We start from the raw sequence: 18,785 nt of genomic DNA, 5'->3' as shown, positions 1-18,785 counted from the left end.
TCTTTGATAGAGGAACAAAGGCCATACAATGGAGCAAAGAAAGTCTTCAAAAATGATGCTAGAACTGGACATACACAGGCAAAAAAATGAAACCTAGGCACAGACCTTATAGCTTTCATAAAATAACTCAAAATAGATCACAGACCTGAAGGTAAAACACAGAACTGTAAAACTCCTAGTAGATAACATAGGAAATAATCCTAGATGATCTTGACTATGGCTATGACTTTTTAGCTATAATACCAAGGAAACATGAACGTGATCATGGGTAGGCTGGGCTTCATTAAAATTGAAAACTTCTTCTCTGCAAAAGTCAATGTCAAGAGAATGAGAAGACAGGCCACAGACTGGGAACATATATCTGCAAAAGGCACATCATATAAAGCATTATCATCCAAAATATATAATGAACTCTTAAAATAACAATAAGAAAACAATATAATAAAATGGTCCAATGACCTTAATAGACACCTCACAATAAGATGTACAGATGTAAGATAATCCTATAAAGATACTTCATATCACATGTCATCGGGGAAATGCAAAGTAAAACAATGAGCTGTCACTACACTGAAAATCCAAGACATTGACACCACCAAATGCTGATGAGGATGTGGAGCAACAGGAACTCTCGTTCACTGCTGATGGGAATGCAACATGGTACAGCCACCTTCAAAGACAGTTTCACAGTTTCTTACAGACTAAACTACTCTTATCATATGATCTTGCAATCACACTCCTTGCTGTTTACCCAAAGGAGTTATATCCACACGAAAACATGCATGTGGATATTAGTAGCAGCTGTGTTCATAATTGCCAAATGTAGAAGCAACCAAGATGTTCTTCAGGGGGTGAATGAGTAAGTAAATTGTGGTACATTCAGAAGTGGGGTATTATTCAGTGCTAAAAATAAATGAGCTAATAAGCCATGAACAGACATGGAGGAAATTTAAATGCATGATTAACGTATGATTGCGACTGGATGACATCTGGAAAAGGCAAAACTCTGGAGACAGTAAAAAGATCTGTGGATGCCAGGGGCAAGATGAGAGGATGAATAGGCAGGACACAGAGTATTTTGGGGGCAGTGAAAATACTTGATGATACCATAAATAGGGATACATGTCATTATACCTTTGTCCAAACCCACAGGATGTACAACAAGAGTGAACCCTAATGAGAACCATGGGCTTTGGGTGATAATAATGTACTAATGTAGGTTTGAGTGTAACAGATGTACTACCCTGATGGGGATGTTGGTAACGGGAAGCTATGCGTGTGTGTGTGTGTGTGTGTGTGTGTGTGTGTGTGTGTGTTGGGGGGGTGGTATATGGGACTTCTGTGTGCTCTCCCCTCAATAGTGCTGTGAGCCTAAAAGTACTCTTAGGGGCCTTTGGCTGGCTCAGTCAGTACAGCTTGAGACTCTTGATGTCAGGGTCATAAGTTCAAGCCCATATTGAGCATGGAGCCTACTTAAAATAAGTAAAGCGTAGTTTTTTTTAATTGTCATGTTAAAGCCTGAAAAAAAAGAAAAAAACCTTCTCATTCTCTTTCCCTCTGTTTGTAATCTGTTCTCACCCCTGTATGATAACCAATTTCATTAGTTTCTTGATTATTCCTTCCTGTTTCTTTTTACAACAGTGTGTGTGTGGATACATATTGTGCCCAGTATTTCACAAATTAAAGGAAGCATGCTATGAATACTCTTTTACACCCTGCTTTTTCCAGTTAATATATCTTGATAATTATGCTTTGACAATATTTAGAAATCTCCCTTATTTTTTTTTTCCATAGTGGCGTTCTGTTTGTCTCTATGAGTATACCATAGTTGATTCAACCAACCTCTAATGTACAGGCATTTGTGTTGCTTTCATGTTTTTGCTATCATAAAGTTGCAATGGATAACTTTGTTTTAAGTGTTTTCATTTTATTGAAATTGTGCCTTTTGGCTAACTTTCTAGATATAAAATTGCTAGGTCCAAGGATAAATGTATGTATACTTTTGTTAGAAATTGCCAAGTTCATCTCCATGTTGGGTTGTACCACTTAGCATTCTCACCAGCAGTGGAGAGACGATGCCTGTTTCCCCCACACAATTCTAACAGAATAGTTATCAGACTTCTGAAGCTTTGTTAGCCTGATAGCTGGGAAATGGTATTCCAATATAGTTGTAACTTGTATTCTTTTTTCTGTTTTAAGTTTATTTATTTTTAGAGAGAGGGAGAGAGAGCATGAGCAGGGGAGGGGCAGAGAGATGGAAAGAGAGAGAGAATCCCAAGTAGGCTCTGCACTGTCAGCACAGAGCCTGAAGAGGGGCTTGAACCCAGGGACCATGAGGTCATGATTTGAGCCAAATCTAAGAGTCGGACACTTAACTGACTGAGCCACCCAGGCGCCCCTTCATTCTTTTTTCTAGAAGTAAATCAGTGTGTGTTAAGAGTCATTTAGGTTTTTTTGGTTGCAAACTGTCCTTTTACATGTTTTGCCCATTTTCAGATATGTTTTTCGTGTTCTCATTTTAAGAGTTCTTTACAGACTAGAAATATTCATCTTTTATCTGTGATTACAGCATGTTTGTTTTTTGAATGTACCTAGTATTTCTGCCATTCAAAAATGCATATGTAGCTAATTTTATCAATCTTTTCTCTTAGCACATTTGATTTGGGGTCATAGTTAGGAAGCCTTTCCTCACACCTAGATTAGGAGATTTCACTCTTGGTTTCTTCCAGTACTTGGGTGGTTTCCCTTTTAAAATTTACCGCTCGGATGCATTTGGAATCTTGTCTTGTGTGTTGTGTGACAGAGGGTATCCATTTTATCTTTTCTCAAATGCCTATCCAGTCATCCCAACATTTATGAAATTATATTTATAATTTATAATATGATAATATATTTATTATTTACATTTTATTATATAACTATATATTATATAATATGCATTATATATTATTACATAAATATTTACTATAATAAGTTATTATAATATAATTTATAATATCGGTTATTTGAAATTATATTTATGAAAGTATCTTTTCCCAGTAATACAAGATGCCACCTTTATTATACACTAATAGCCATATTTACTGTGTTGCCCTTATTTAGTAAGCTTTATATTTTTAGATCTGAGTTGCGAATTAACTAGTTTTTATAATCTACATCTCCAAATTAAGAACGCCATTTGTCTCTTTCTCGCACTTTTGCATGCTCACCCTCTACCTCCCAAAACAGCGGCACCTTGGTTCCAGTTTGGTTTTGCCTCAGTTTAGTTTAACGTCATGGTCCTGCTAATTTGGGATTCTTTCTTAGCAACTGCAGCAAGTATCAGAAGACCTTTCTCAGCATTACTTATAAATTACACTGGTATTCGTGCCCGCCACTGTTTCGTGAAGCCAATCTGTTTGTCTGTTGTACTTGTTTTTCTTTTTCTAGACCTACAGGGTAACCTTAGGTACATTTTGGGGAAAACTTTCATGAGTGGTACATTTTCTAAACCCTTGATGTGGTATCAGTATTTCCACGTGCCAACAAAGAGTTTTAGGCGGCTGTGTGTGCCATACAGAGTGCCTTCACTGCCCTCAAATACTTTGTTTTTAGGGAATTTGTTTCACTTCTTTGTAGGTAATTTGTTCTCTTTGGCTTTGTTTTCTTTCTGGCGGCCTTCAAGGCTTTTTCTTCATGTTTGAAGTTCATTAGCTTGTCAGTAACCAGCTAGATCCTGCACTTCTCATTTACGCTGCTTTGCATTCGGGTAGTCCTGTCTTTCTGAGAACTGAAATCGGTTTTTCAGTGCAAGGAAATTGCATGTAATTGTAGGTTTCTTGCTCCTTTTTTTCTCTTTCTTTGCTTTCTTAACTCCCGCTTGCTGGATCTTCTCCTTTGTCCTTCATTCTCTTTTTTCTGCTACTGTTTAGCTTCGTGCCTTTCAGCACTGCCCTCTGGAACGATCACTTGACTCAGTTTACCTGTTGACTTATTCATAGTGTTCATCCCCATCAAGATTTACTTTCTGCCATGTATTAAAATTGAGATTCTCTGGCAATTATACTTTTATTCTAATGAGTAACTTATTATAGCAGCCTGTTCTTTTTTTTTTTTTTTTTTTTGGAGACAAAGTATGTCATCTCAAAACTCCAGTAATCTACAATATTTATGTAGGACTTTCTTCTTCATTTATCACTGTTACTAGAGTGTTGGTTTTCTCTGGTTAGTTTCATGCTTCTCTTTCACGGTGTTACTTTTCATCACATATTCAGTGATTCTTGTTTATTTAAATGTTAAGTGGCATTGAAATTCTAGATTGGTCATTACTGGTTACTGAGGTGTATTTTCTCAGGACAAATGATAATCCCTACTCTTCCTGTTTTCTTGGTCTTTTTCTTTCACATAGATGCAATTACAGATTCTTCTGTTTTCAAGGGTTTCTGATCAGTCTGATTCCATTTGATTTCCATTTTCTATAAATTTCTCACTGGCCCAGTTTATTGATTGTGCCCTTCTCCAAACCCAGTGCTATCATGGATGTATTCTGATTTTAAAACTTAATGTTTCATTTCAGAAGAGAATGGGAAAGAGAAGTAAAAATCCAGTTCAGATTTTTTTCAGTTTATGAAAGAAAAATTTTTCTCCCCCTGCATAGAAGTCATGGCTATTAGACATAAAAGACACTCTGAGGGTGCCCCCCAGCTTAGCATGAGCAGGACCTCACCCAGGGTCATCGTCTAGATGAGGTTCTAGCGACTCAGTGTCTGGACCTCAAGTTTGCACATTCAGTATCACCCCCCCTTGTCATAATAGTGTATAAACCTTGATGCCAGTGTATTTATCTAAAACACAGGGGTGCCTGGGTGGCTCAGTCAGTTAAACATCTGACTCTTGGGTTTGGCTCAGGTCACGATCTCACAGTTTCTTGGGTTCAAGTCCCGCGTCGGGCTCTGTGCTGGCAATGGAGCCTGCTTGGGATTCTCTGTCTCCCTCTCTCTCTGCCCCTCCCCTACTTGTCTAGTTTTTGTCTTTCTCAAAATAAATAAATAAACTTAAAAAAAATAAAACAATAAATAAAACACAGTGACCTACCTCTTCACTGATTTCACCTGTAAAACAACTGCGTGAAATTTATACACAGAACTGCTTCTTATAAGAATGTAAACACATTTTGCATTTAATTTTATATGCAGGTATAAAGTCATAAAAAAAATTTTTTAATTAATATTTTTAATTTTAGAATCACCAAATTAAAGACAGACTGTCCAAGATATTGCTTGAGAAATAGACATGTCACAAAACTAGAACATTCTGCGTGGCCTGGCCTGTTGGGGCAGGTGATCGTCAGAATCAGAAGCAAGATTATAATCACAAGGTGGTTGGGTAAACTGAGAATCAGAGCAGGAACAGCGAGCTGAATAGCTTCGGAGGTTACTACCTGAAGGAGCTGGAGAGTCACTAGGGTGATACCTTGTCTCCAGGAGAGGCTCGTACCCACTGAGAGCACCGCAGTCTCCCCGTCGGTTAACTGGAGTTCTCCCATCCAGAGGACACGACTCAGCTCTGCTGTCCGCCTGGCTCCTGTTTTCCATTGTATCCTGGCAGCTGCCTTCTGCAGTTACCACATCTTTACAAAAGTGGCACAGCCAGTTCTGGGATCTCAAACTTATGGAGGTCACTCCACCTCTTACCCCCTGAGGATCCCACTAGGTGGCCAGGGCTGCATCTCCTGTTTTGGGGTTACAGGTGTCCTGAGGTGATAGGGGTCCGTTACCCAGAGACGGGTACAGATGGTGCTGAGAAAGACCTTATAGTGTGGATGTCACTCCAGCGAGCCGGCAATGAGTGGGTGGAGTGCTGGGTGTCAGCAGTCAATCCTTTTAGGTTCAAGTTACCAGGAGGGTCTCACTAAAGTTGAAGCCACTCAGCTCCCCTGCCCCACCTTTTGAGATAATACTGGTGCCACCAACTCAGCTCTCCATTGACTTTATTTGCAGAAAATTGGCTGCACAGAACTTATAAATAAGGTTCTTTATGAGAATGAAAACATGATTCACCATTCAGTTATTTATATAATGTGCAAAAGGCTGAAATAAACACTTAAATCTGGAATATTTAAGATATAATATTAAGTAAACACAGCAAGCCTTCCTTTGAGATTTCCTTTGGAGAATTTGGGTTTGTTTTTTTTTTTTTAAATAAATTTGTGTTGTGTTTTTTTAATGTTTATTTTTAATTTTTTTTAACATTTATTCATCTTTGAGAGACAGAGAGAGACAGAACATGAGTGGGGGAGGAGCAGAGAGAGAGGGAGACACAGAACCTGAAGCAAGCTCCAGGCTCTGAGCTGGCAGCACAGAGCCTGATGCGGGACTCGAACTCACTCACTGCGAGATCGTGACCTGAGCTGAAGTTGGACACTTAACTGACTGAGCCACCCAGGAGCCCCTGTTTATTTATTTATTTTGAGAGAGAGAGAGAGAGAGAGAGAGAGAGAGAGAGAGAGAGAGAGAGACAGCACACACTTGCAAGTGGCGGGGGGGGGGGGGGGGGGGAAGTGCAGAGAGAGAGAGGTCAGAGAGAGAATCCCAAGCAAGCTCTGAGCTCTTAGTGCAGAGCCCAACATGGGGCTTGATCCCATCAACCGGGAGATCACGACCGGAGCTGAAATCAAGAGTAGGGCCCTTAACCGACAGAGCCACCCAGGCGCCCCTGCTTTGGAGAGTGTGTCTTCCAAGAATGAGTAGACCAGAATCAACGTCCCCCTGTCTTCCCTCTGACCAGCCTCCGTACCCAGGGAGGTCAGATATGCCCACCTTGTTCTCCCAGCTGCCCTGTGAGAGACAAAAGTGGTCATATTAGGAAAGCTGCTGCCTGCTGTATGCTGGGTGCTGTCCCCGGGGCTTTCTGTGGCTGCTCCTTGAATGGAGAACACTTGTGTGTCTTTGCAGCTGTGAGGATGACCTCTCCGAGGACAGAGATGAGCTCCTGCACGGGATTTCAGAGCTGGACATCAGCAACTCAGACTGCTTCCCATCCCAGCTGCTGGTGCACGGGGCTCTGGCCTTTCCCCTGGGGTTAGACTCCTACCATGGCTGTGTCATAGCAGCTGCCCGCTACGGCCGGGGCCGGGTGGTCGTGACCGGCCACAAGGTATTATTCACCGTTGGCAAACTGGGCCCCTTTCTGCTCAATGCCGTGCGCTGGCTGGACGGGGGCCGCAGAGGCAAGATCGTGGTGCAGACAGAACTGAGGACACTGAGCGGCCTGCTCGCAGTGGGGGGCATAGACACCAGCATCGAGCCCCATCTGACCAGCGACGCGAGTGTCTATTGCTTTGAACCCGTGAGCGATGTGGGGGTCAAAGAGCTGCAGGAGTTCGTAGCAGAGGGCGGGGGACTGTTCGTTGGAGCCCAAGCCTGGTGGTGGGCCTTCAAGAACCCTGGAGTGTCCCCTTTGGCACGGTTCCCAGGAAACCTCCTCCTCAACCCCTTTGGCATCAGCATCACAAGCCAGAGCCTCAATCCGGGGCCCTTCCGTACTCCTAAAGCAGGGATCAGGACCTATCACTTCCGCTCCACTCTGGCTGAGTTCCAGGTCATAATGGGCCGGAAGAGAGGGAATGTGGAAAAGGGCTGGCTGGCAAAGCTGGGGCCGGACGGGGCTGCTTTCCTCCAGATCCCCGCAGAGGAGATCCCTGCCTATATGTCTGTGCACCGGCTCCTGAGGAAACTGCTGAGTCGCTATCGGCTCCCGGTAGCAACGCGAGAGAACCCTGTTATCAATGATTGCTGCAGGGGTGCTATGCTCTCCCTGGCCACTGGTCTGGCCCACTCGGGAAGCGACCTCTCTCTGTTAGTGCCAGAAATCGAAGACATGTACAGCAGCCCCTATCTGCGCCCCTCGGAATCTCCTATCACCGTTGACGTCAACTGCAACAATCCAGGTAAGGAATGGGGGCAGGGAGAAGGAGAACTCAGCATGGGGGCCATGGGGACGGGGCCTGATGGCCTCAGAAGGCCATCGCCACCCTTGGCCATGCACTTTCCAGGAGATGGGGGTTGGGGATTTAGGTGACATTTAAGCACCTGAATCAGGGTGGCATGAAGGGAGGGAGGCGGGCGGAGCTCCCCAAGGGGCTGTGGATGTGCTGGACAGAGATGGCGTCATGGAGGAGGGATAAAGTCTGCCCTTCTGTGCGTCGGCAGGCACCAGATACTGCTGGATGAGCACCGGGCTCTACATTCCTGGAAGGCAGATCATAGAGGTCTCGCTGCCTGAAGCTGCTGCCTCTGCTGATCTGAAGGTAAGGCCAGGCCCCATCTCCCATGTGACGCAGAAGCCAGAGGTCCTCGCTGTCCGGGTTGCCAGTTAAAAACCCTACTGGCCATGTGAGGCAAGGACTTACCCCATTTTAAGGGTAAGACAACTGAGGGGGGCAGGTGGATTGAAAATATCAATCTAGTACACCTGGAACTAATGTGACACTGTGTGTCAACTATACTTGGGTCAATCAGTAGATCTGATGCATTGCAGAGCCCAGGACTCAAAGCTCACCAACTGCTAGCTCTTAAGTTCTGTGCCTTTCACTTATGTCCTGCAGTGGGGAATAAGAAGGGCAGCAAACAGGAGTGCCTGGCTGGCTCACTTGGTACGCAAGCGACTCTCAATCTCAGAGTCGTGAGTTCAAGCCCCACGTTGGGCACAGAGCCTACTTAAAAATAATAATAATTTAAAAAATAAAATGCTTCAATTAAAGTAAAATAAAATAAGGCACCACATGGAGGGAGGGACCCCAGCATGCAGCAATGTTCAGTCAACCTCAGTTCCCTTTCCATGCCCATCTAACCTCCCACTGGAGCCCAAGGTCTTTCTGCCTCTTCCCTGTGACACCGAAGACTGTTCCTGCTTCCCTGTTCCACCTTCATCTCTGTCGCTGTCACACACACATATCACAAATTAAGTAGCCATCCTGCTCAGCCCCCTTGAGAGTTGTGACAGGTAGGGTCTGTTCTGTGCCTGTACCTCTCCTGGAACTCTCTAGCATCAGCCTGGGAGAACCATCCCAGGACTCTGCGAAGTACAGGGACTGCTCCACTGGCCCAGGAGGGGGGCCCTGGAGAACAGGAGGAACTGAGTCCATCCTCCAGGCCATCAGCCGGTCACCCTGCCCTTCACCGGGCCTCCTCTCTAGTCAACAAAACGCAGGAGTCCGCAAGATCCCCTCTGCCCTATTACCAATGCCAGAATGGCCACAGTGAAATAGGCAACCCAGTATCCTGTGGGTTTCAGAGACACCCAGGGGCCCGGGAGTCGGCCCTCCTCAGCATTAGCGTGTGGGTTCCACCCAGTGCCCCTCACTTCAGCGTCCCTGGGAGGACATTACATGTGGTTCAGTCCACGCGGCCCTGAGGAATGATGGAATTGCATGGGTTTGGCACACATGGTTCACAAATGGTGGAAAAACTGGGCTTGCGTGGGGTCATGGCCCAGTGATCCTGACTGCCCCCACCTCCTGGGAGCCTTCCCTTTCCACCTGCACACTCCCCGAAGTGACTCTGGGCGGGGGGGATCTTCTGCTCCAGATACAGATTGGCTGCCACACGGATGACCTGACCAGAGCCAGCAAGCTGTTCCGAGGCCCGCTGGTGATCAACCGGTGCTGCTTGGACAAGCCCACAAAGTCCATCACCTGCCTCTGGGGCGGCCTCCTCTACATCATCGTGCCTCAGAGCAGCAAACTGGGCTCCGTGCCCATCACTGTGAAGGGGGCTGTGCATGCCCCGTACTACAAGCTAGGTGAGTGGAAGCCGTGGGGTGCATGCCTGCAGGAATGGGTCGTCTGGGGCTATTCGGTGTAGGAAGAGAGACACGTGGGTTGGTAGAGGGAAGGAGAGAAGGACCAAACCACATTCATGGGGAGGGACTTCACAGAAGGAAAGAGAGGGGATGTGGTTGTTCATGACCTTGCTGTTCTCCGCCTGGGCTCAGGTTGTATCTTTTCACGTTAAGGGATTTGGGAAAGTGAGTTTCAAGCCCCACGGCCTCTCTTCCCAGGGGAGACCTCGCAGGAGGAGTGGAAGAGGCGTATCCAAGAGAATCCAGGTCCCTGGGGAGAGCTGGCTACGGACAACATCATCCTGACCGTGCCAACCGCCAATCTCCGTACCCTGGAGAACCCTGAGCCATTGCTTCGCCTCTGGGATGAGGTGATGCAGGCTGTGGCGCGGCTGGGGGCCGAGCCCTTCCCTTTGCGTCTGCCCCAGAGGATCGTCGCCGACGTGCAGATCTCAGTTGGTGGGTGCCCTGGGCGAACCAGCTGTCTGTGCGCGCTCCCCTCGGGCCCTCTCCTTTTTTTTTTTTCCAACAGCCATCCAGTGGGCGGCCAGCAGGTTAAAAATGTTTTTCTAGTAAGACATATAAGATGTAAGTCTTGCCATCTAGATGAAAAGGGGGAAAATGGATCTAAGAAAAATAGACACAGCCATATCCCCCAACAAAAAATGGGAAACTACCTAAATGTCCAAAAGTATGGAATGGTTAAGTGATATATGGTGTGTACCTTCAATAGTCATTGAGGAAGATATTTAAAGTGATATTTTGATGGCAGAAAGAAATATGATGGGATTACGTGACACAAGAAAAGCAGGCTACAGAACTATATGAGCAGCACATTAAAATATGTAACAGTTGACAGGCGCTTGGGTGGCTCCGTTGGTTAAGCGTCAGACTTCAGCTCAGGTCATGATCTCACAGTTCGTGAGTTCGAGCCCCCATGAGGCTTTTCACTCTCAGCCCGGAGCCCACTTGGGATTCTCTCTCTCTCTCTCTCTCTCTCTCTCTCTCTCTCTCTGCCCCACTCCCACTCTCCCACTCTCTCTCTTCCTCTCTCAAAAATAAAAATAAAGTAAAACATAAAAGTATGTAACAGTCGAAGTCAGCATGTCAAGAGAGGTCTTCAACAGCAGGAACCATTCAGAGAATAGTGCCGGGCTTTCACAGCAGCCCCAGCAGGGAATGTCAAGGAGAAACTAAAAGTGGCAGAGGGTCTGGACCTAGGTCACAGTTGTTGGGAGAAGGAACTTAACAACTTTGAGAAGACACTGAATGAAGAGATCTGTGCCAGGGGGTCAAGAAGCCTAGAAAACCAGGGGGGGGTGTGGACATTAAAGAACAATGGAAATTTCTCTGGACCCCAGTTTTCTTGCCCCTCCGGAGATGATCCCTATAAAGTAGTGTCAATGTGGGCAACTCCACATCTAAATATCGAGAAGGGGAAACCACCGTCAGGAGTTTTTCAGTTTTGAGAGAAGGGTATAATGAGACAGGTTCACATGGACAGGACACTCTCACAAAAATAGAAATTGAAGGGGCGCCTGGGTGGCGCAGTCGGTTGAGCGTCCGACTTCAGCCAGGTCACGATCTCGCGGTCCGTGAGTTCGAGCCCCGCGTCGGGCTCTGGGTGATGGCTCAGAGCCTGGAGCCTGTTTCCGATTCTGTGTCTCCCTCTCTCTCTGCCCCTCCCCCATTCATGCTCTGTCTCTCTCTGTCCCAAAAATAAATAAACGTTGAAAAATAGAAATTGAAGAGGAACACGAAGGGCTGTCTGTAATGTGCATCAGTCCTGCAGCCACACCCTCTCGGGTGGGAGTGGGGTGGGGGCACCCATCCACCATGAGAGGAGGGGGGAAGCCCAGGTGGGTCTTGTGTGGATCGTCCTTCTGAGCATTATGGTTTCTGGGAGTCCTGGTACAGATGCGTGGGGAGCATCCTAACCCCTCTTCCTCCCTCCTGCGGCCCAGGCTGGATGCACGCAGGGTACCCCATCATGTGCCATCTGGAGTCTGTGCAGGAGCTCATCAATGAGAAGCTCATCAGAACCAAGGGGCTCTGGGGCCCCGTCCACGAGCTCGGCCGTAACCAGCAACGGCAGGAGTGGGAGTTCCCCCCGCACACCACGGAGGCCACCTGCAACCTGTGGTGTGTTTATGTGCACGAGACAGTCCTGGGCATCCCTCGAGGCCGCGCCAATATTGCTCTGTGGCCTCCGGTTCGGGAGAAGAGGGTCCGAATCTACCTGGGCAAGGGTCCCAATGTGAAAAACTGGAATGCGTGGACCGCCCTGGAAACATATCTCCAGGTACTGGGCAGCCGTGGAGGGGGATGGGAACCTCCCACTCAGGGGACCGGCAGCGCAACCTTGTTAGGTGATGTTCTAGTGACCCAGGAGACCTGATGGAGCCCAAGTGTGACAGTGCTAGCTGATGAAGCCTCCCAGTGGACATGACTGCCTCAGCCCCACCCTCACACCATGATTCTGAGGAGGTTCAGTAGAGTGGATAGAAAGCACCACGAAAGCTTAAACTTGGTAGAGGCGAAAAGAGTACTTAAATACAGTTATCATCTCTGGCTTTAAACCCAGACATACCTGAGACTGAAGCCAAGCCGTGCCAGAAAATAGCCCTCTAAAACCAAACACCCCCCGGCCCTGCTCCCCACACACAAGATATGGGATGGAACCTGTTGTTTCCTTACAGGAGGCGGATCTTCTCCCTGCCTCAGTTTCTCCCTCTTAGGCAGTCCCAGATTCCTCACTGGCCTGGACACGAGGTTGCCCCTGCCTTTGAACTACTGTTCAACACGCCAGTTCCCTCCCTGTGGTCGCTGGGGCAGCGTCTCACCACCTGGGATTCTGGAACTCAGTCTCCAGCCAGGCACACTCTATTCTGGTTCTTGCTCTGTTCGAATCTGCTGCCCTGAGAACAACAGTGAAAGTGCCTGCAGACCTTAACCTTGTCGTTGGGCCGCTTTCACCCCAGGGACAAAAGGTGTTCACGTGTGAAATCCAGCTGACGCTGTTCCAGAGAATGGCTAATGTCCGTCCCAACTGTAAAGCGCCATAACCCAGCCTCACGTGGGCTGTTGCCAATGGCCTCAGGACAGCTGCCTTTTCCTAAAACTATGTCTTACGTAACTTAATTCTAGCCACCTAGACTGTACATAATCTTCTGTGTCTATAGGACTCACCTTCTTTTCCCTAAAGGCCATGTTCCTAGCCTTGCAGATTGACATAGGCCTGTGGCCGATGCAGGCTAATGTCAGGGTAAGGGTGGAGGTTCCCCAACTATTGGGGTTTAACTTTGCAACTGTTGAAGATACAAGGATTTTTTCACGTCAGCCTGTTTTGAATCCTTGTGTGATATCCTGTGGTCGCTTTCACGATCTAGTGAGCTTCATGAATAACGATACTGGTGGTAAATACCGATAATAACCTTTACAGTTATTACCACAGCCATCATTTATTGAGTGTCTGCTCAGGGCTGAGCACCGTGCTAGCTCAGAGGCCCTTCCAAAGATAAGATCAGGATGGCCCATGAGGCCAGCAGCCACAACGGGAGACAGGGTCAGTGACAGAGATGAAACTTGTGTTTCAGAGGTTAAATACATTAATTTACTGTAGTGTCTGCTGGGCCTTCTTTCTGTGGATTAAATGTCTCATCTTGCTGCTGCTTTCTCTTCCCAGCTACAGGAGGCCTTTGGGTGGGAGCCGTTCATCCGTCTCTTCACTGAGTACAGGAACCAGACCAACTTGCCCACAGACAATGTTGACAAAATGAATCTGTGGGTGAAGATGTTCTCCCACCAAGTGCAGAAGAATCTGGCTCCGTTCTTTGAGGCCTGGGCCTGGCCTATCCAGAAGGAAGTGGCTACCAGCCTGGCCTATCTGCCTGAATGGAAGGAAAATATTATGAAATTATACCTCCTCACACAGATGTAAGGAGTGCCCAGCGAGGTGGCAGGTAGAGAGGTTTGGGGAGGTAGGCAGAGATGGGGATTCAGTCCTCGACCTCTGTCTCTTAGGGTCCTAGCCTTGCCCTCTCAGCTCCCTGCCCCTGTACCTGACTGCCTGGCTCCATCCCTAGAAAGTGGGTTAAGAACACAGCAAAAAGGGGAATCCTAATTTCTCAGGAGCAAGGCCTTCTGTTTGTGAGTCTCGTTCCTCTGCTCTCAGCTGTCAGATTCCCTCCTGGCCCCATACTGGCCTGGTTCTGAGAGCTTTGACACGTGCCTTCATGCCAGCCCTTGGCTCACCATTGGGGGCCATGGCCCTTAGGGGGTGGTCCTCATTCTAACATCCTGAGGACTCTCTGGTCTTGTATGTTTTGACCAGCTGCTCCAAAAACCTGACCCTAGAATCTACTGCAGCACAAATTTACCAGGATAACCAGACAGTTCCTTGATATTCTGTGTCAGGTCATTTTCCAAGAGCGTGAGACACAATCTAGTGTACCAGAAAGAGCCCATAGCTGGGGTTAGCTCTTGGGAAAGTCACTGTAGCTCTATGAGTATGAGGTGAGGACAAAAATCCCTGCCTCACAGGGTGGTCGTGAAGACTCAGACCAATAGCTCTGAAGAGGCCTGCGAATACAGTACTTGCACGTCTCAGAGACTGCTCCGCGTTCTGCTGGCCCACGGAGTAGTGAGCTTAGTACATCCTCTTTTCTCGCCACAGCCTGGAGGTTAAGACCATCATCTCTCACAGCAGACTCCTTGCATCCAAAGCCTGGTTCTTCCACCTGTTAGTCATGTGACTCTGGGCAAACTGCTTATAAAATGGGATCTATTTCATAGAATTATTGTGAGGATTAAGTTTTAGCACCTCTAAAAGGAATTGGGACAGTACCAGGCAGTTGGCAGGTACTGAGAAAGTGTCAGCTTCTGTTGTTACTGTCTAATGAATTCGGTATCATTGTAGAGCTAGACTGCCCTTTTAGATGGCATTTACAGATGGCAGTGTGATCTATCCCATCCCATCCTACACTTTATACACCAGCCTCTGAAAGCATTGTGGAATCTTGCTTTAGCATCTACAGGATCCACAGGCTCTAAATCCACAGTGGGGTTTTAATAGCTACTTGGGGTTTGGTCTCTTCATTCAGTTCCACCTTTCAGGTAAAAGCCCTTCCTTGATTAGATCAAGAGTGGAAGTCACTTGAAAAACTGGAACAAATCCATGAGGGTGTTTGTCTAGCAAACAATGGGCACCCAGCTTAGTGATGGTGTCTATATTTCCAGAGTGGCACAGATTCCTATCGCTGCCCAGAGTTCCTTACCAGTTTGGCAGATGAAGTCTACACACACAGAGAAATCTTTACTTCAGAACCAGCTAACTGGATATGACTGACCCAAATTTCATTTAATTACAATGCAAAGACTTTCTTAAGTTTTCTTCTGATCTTATTCACAACTTCCCATTTTCTGTGTAATTTTAACTAGAGTTGAGGCTCTGGGATTAATTCGTACACCCAGCCAGTTTCCTTTAGATCACTTCTATTCATTTAGTTGTTTTAATACACTATTTTATTCGCTTTGTTAGGAACTGGGTGGAGGCATAGGCAACAAGATTGGACCCACAGAGTATTCTTCTGTGGATTCCTTTATTATGTCATTTCTCAGTCCTAGAATTATTTTCCTCTATTTCATGAATGTCTTCCTCTAGATGCTTTAAACGTAGATGTTGGACGTTCATTCAACATTTGAAAAAATCCTGCCAATTAGAGGGTTTTTGAGTGTGTGCCAAATAACATACTTGTTTTTTGTTTTTAATATAGATTAATTTAATCGTCACAATAATCTGATGAAGTGGAAATGTATCGCTCCCATTTCAGGAATAAGTGAGCTGAATTTTATGGAGATCAAGTAAAGTGCCTGAGGCTACATTGCTAACAGGTGGTAGACCTGGGATTCGAACCAGGGCCCTCTGATTACCGAATGGGTGTTAGTAACGAAAGTGCTTTGAATAAGCAAATCAGTGAGTAAATGAAACCAGCCAGCAAACAAAAGGACCTTTATGTCCTTCTTGCCAGCTTTTTGGCTGCTTGTGCTCACCCCCCATCCAATTTTATCAGAACAGAAAGTCCCTTTGTTTACCCCAAATGCCAGTTCAAAGGAAGAATCTACGGTAGGCTCCTAAAGTGTTTTCCAAAGACAGTGTGGGTCTTTCAGGTTCAGTTTATTCAGGTTTCACGCATTATCTCTAGGGCACCATGAACGCATTCTAGTAGCTTACTGGGTTTTGAATGATGGGTTATTTTGGTAAAGTGCCTGACTCCCAGAAGTCTCAGACATTGCATGTTCTCAGTGAGGAAATCAGATTCTTAGTCCTCTAGAATAATATTTGTATGCATTCTGGCCCTCTTTAGTTCATTTTTAGCATTGCGGCCCCGGGGATCTCTTAAATATATAAAGTTATTCATGTCACTCTTGTGTCTAAAAGCTTCCAGTGGGACTTTGAATTTAAGATGATGAACTAAGCATATAAGTTTACTTCCCCTCCCTCCCCAGGCCCCACTGAAATTGAAGTCAAGAAATGCAAAAGAGAATTGACACATCTCAGCAAAGAAAACAGAACAGATTTGATTATAACTGAAGAAGATCTCAACACATTTCTGGAAGAGAGAAGGTGGATGAAGCATAATAATGAATGAAAGAGTGAAGGTGTCTTTCAGACAGAATAGAAGCTGATCTGAACAACCTAATCCCAAAGAAACATGAGCACCTGAAGAGTCTATAGAGTTATACCTTATACCCGTTGTAAATCTGAACCCCGTCCTATCCTACCCCAACCATTGTGCAGAACACAGGCAGTATTTCAATTGGTACCCATTAAAAATCTGTTGTTCTTGTTGTTGTTGTTGTTTGTACAGAAGTTGATTAAGCTGCCTGAGGAGAGGTAGAAGTTGGTGCCCCAGAATAAGATTTCTCTTTTTTGGAAATAAGTGACCCCTCCCAGCCTATCAGCTAATTCTCTGTCAAAATCCCTCTGCAAATGCCCAAGGGCTTCTAGTTCCAGAAGAGGCTTAACTAGAGAAACAGACCCAGCCATACAATGGCAGAGGATACCCACGCCAATTCCTATAGAAGTTAACAGTTATATTGATTCTTAAATGCAAACGGTCAGCCCAGTAGTTTGGGCATTAGGAGGTGGAGGGGGAGGACCAGGGGAGAAGCATGTAAGAAAAATAACCAGTTAGAATTGGGAGACTTGAAAAATACAACCAACTCTAGAGGAAACAAAGTGAACATGGTGAACAAAGTGAACATGAAAACAGAAGGCTACAAAGGAAAGAAAAACTGAATAAAAAGAGCCCTTTGAAAATGAAATAAAACTACCCAAAATATTCAGTAGACAGGCTGGAAAATAAAGTTGAGGGCAACTCCCTAGATACACAACAAAAAGAAGCAGTAGAAAAAAATGAAGGAAAGAGATCTAGTCAATCAGTATCTAAGCATTAGGACTTTTTGGAAAAGAGAACATACAAAATCTAGGTGAAGAAATTTTTTAAAAATTGAAGAACAGAAAGAACTAAGTCTCCAGATGGAGGGACCCTGATATCACCTATATCTAGACACGATCTTGTGAAATTTTGGAATATTAAAGAAAGAGGGAAGATATTACAAGTGCCCAAAGAGAAAATAAAGTCATCATAATTAGCTCAACTAAAAAGGGATGAGAAATAGACTGGCAGCAGATTTTTCATCAGCAACACTGAGTGCTGGAAGCCAATGGAGCAGTTTCTTCCCTTATGGAAAATATTTGGATCCCGGATAACCTAGCAAGCCAAACTGTCAAGAGTGACATCAAAATAAAGACATTTTCTGACAGGCAAGTTTTCAGAAAGTCTACCTACTTTGCACCCTTACTAAGAAAGTACCTTGAGGAAGTTCTCCAAGAAAATGAGGAAGAAGACCAGGAAAGAAGAAGAAATGGAATCCAGGAAACAATGGACCTCACCTAGGATGTCTCACTCTAGAGTGACAGTTGTCCAGCAGGATGTCTCACTCTAGAGTGACAGTCCAGCAAGATGTGTCACTCTAGAGTGACAGCTGTCCCAGCAGGATGCCTCACTCTAGCAGACCCATTTCAGATGAGAGCACACAGTCTCAGGCTCTTTGGGAAGAATATACATTCTGTTCCACAGATCGTATCACTGAGAAGCTGGAATGTTTGAAAATATGGAAGACATACATGCTTCAGTCGGCAAAAAGAAAACAGAAGTATGTCGAGACATTCACGTCCAACTGTGAAACAAAAACTCATGGAATGTACGAAGAGATGCAATTTGACATTGGCGGTAGGTACCTTTCCTTACAAGTGGCATAGGAATCATGAACACTGGGTTTTGAATGGCAAAAAAATGCCCTCGCATCTACTCGGCTCTCAGTAAACACTATTTACCTAGACAAAATAATGTAGATGCTGTCTGTTGGTATTCAGTGTTCTGATCAGCCTAGAGACAAAACATGAGAAGCTTAATTTTTTATTCAGAACTGAAATGGAATATAACGAATCCTGACAAGCTAAGAAACAAGAGAACAGAAAGAGGTTGAGAATTGGTTGGGGGAGGAGGGGTGGAAGGAAGAGATGGGCCACTTCTGCATTCACAGCGAGAATGAGAAGATGAAGTCTGCAGTTAATGGAACAAGAACTAGAGGGCAGTATACTGTCCAAAGTTATAAATGAAATCAACAGAAGTCTTAAAAATGGCATTATCTATCGAAAGCTTGGGAAAGGACAGGCAAAGGAAAGGTGGGGATAGTGTAAGTTAAATCCTTATCTTTTGTAATGGGGAATTATTAAAGATTGTCTAAAGTTAATAAGTCAAGAATTATTGTTCAGACATATTATTTAATGTTAGCAAGTTAGTTAACAGAAGATCTAAAAATAGAAAATGTTAAATGCATTGCCTCTAGGGAACGGGGCTAGGGTTAAAGAGGGTGGGGTGGGAAACCGTGTTTTTCAT

The 18,785-nt window shown here is 45.4% G+C and overlaps 1 protein-coding gene across 4 annotated transcripts in view; it reads left to right on the top strand.

Annotated features, from left to right (window-relative positions):
* The window catches only part of TCAF1 (TRPM8 channel associated factor 1), a 54,245-nt gene extending 37,577 nt beyond the window's left edge, over positions 1-16,668 (top strand). For 3 of the 4 annotated variants that reach the window (XM_047838893.1, XM_047838877.1, XM_047838885.1), the window contains exons 3-9: positions 6,933-7,927; positions 8,190-8,287; positions 9,567-9,780; positions 10,039-10,278; positions 11,784-12,121; positions 13,505-13,755; positions 16,327-16,668. In XM_047838893.1, coding sequence (XP_047694849.1) covers positions 6,933-7,927; positions 8,190-8,287; positions 9,567-9,780; positions 10,039-10,278; positions 11,784-12,121; positions 13,505-13,755; positions 16,327-16,336 — 2,146 coding nt within the window. In that variant the 3' untranslated portion in view covers positions 16,337-16,668. Of the gene's footprint in view, positions 1-6,932; positions 7,928-8,189; positions 8,288-9,566; positions 9,781-10,038; positions 10,279-11,783; positions 12,122-13,504; positions 13,782-16,326 lie in introns of all 4 variants that reach the window. The other variant, XM_047838901.1, reaches the window with a different exon arrangement.
* The last annotated feature ends 2,117 nt before the right edge of the window (positions 16,669-18,785 follow it).

The sequence above is a fragment of the Prionailurus viverrinus genome, chromosome A2 (assembly GCF_022837055.1).
Source record: "Prionailurus viverrinus isolate Anna chromosome A2, UM_Priviv_1.0, whole genome shotgun sequence".
NCBI lineage: Eukaryota > Metazoa > Chordata > Mammalia > Carnivora > Felidae > Prionailurus > Prionailurus viverrinus.
Note: the sequence above shows the minus strand (reverse complement) of the source record. Positions and strands in the feature narration are given on the sequence as shown.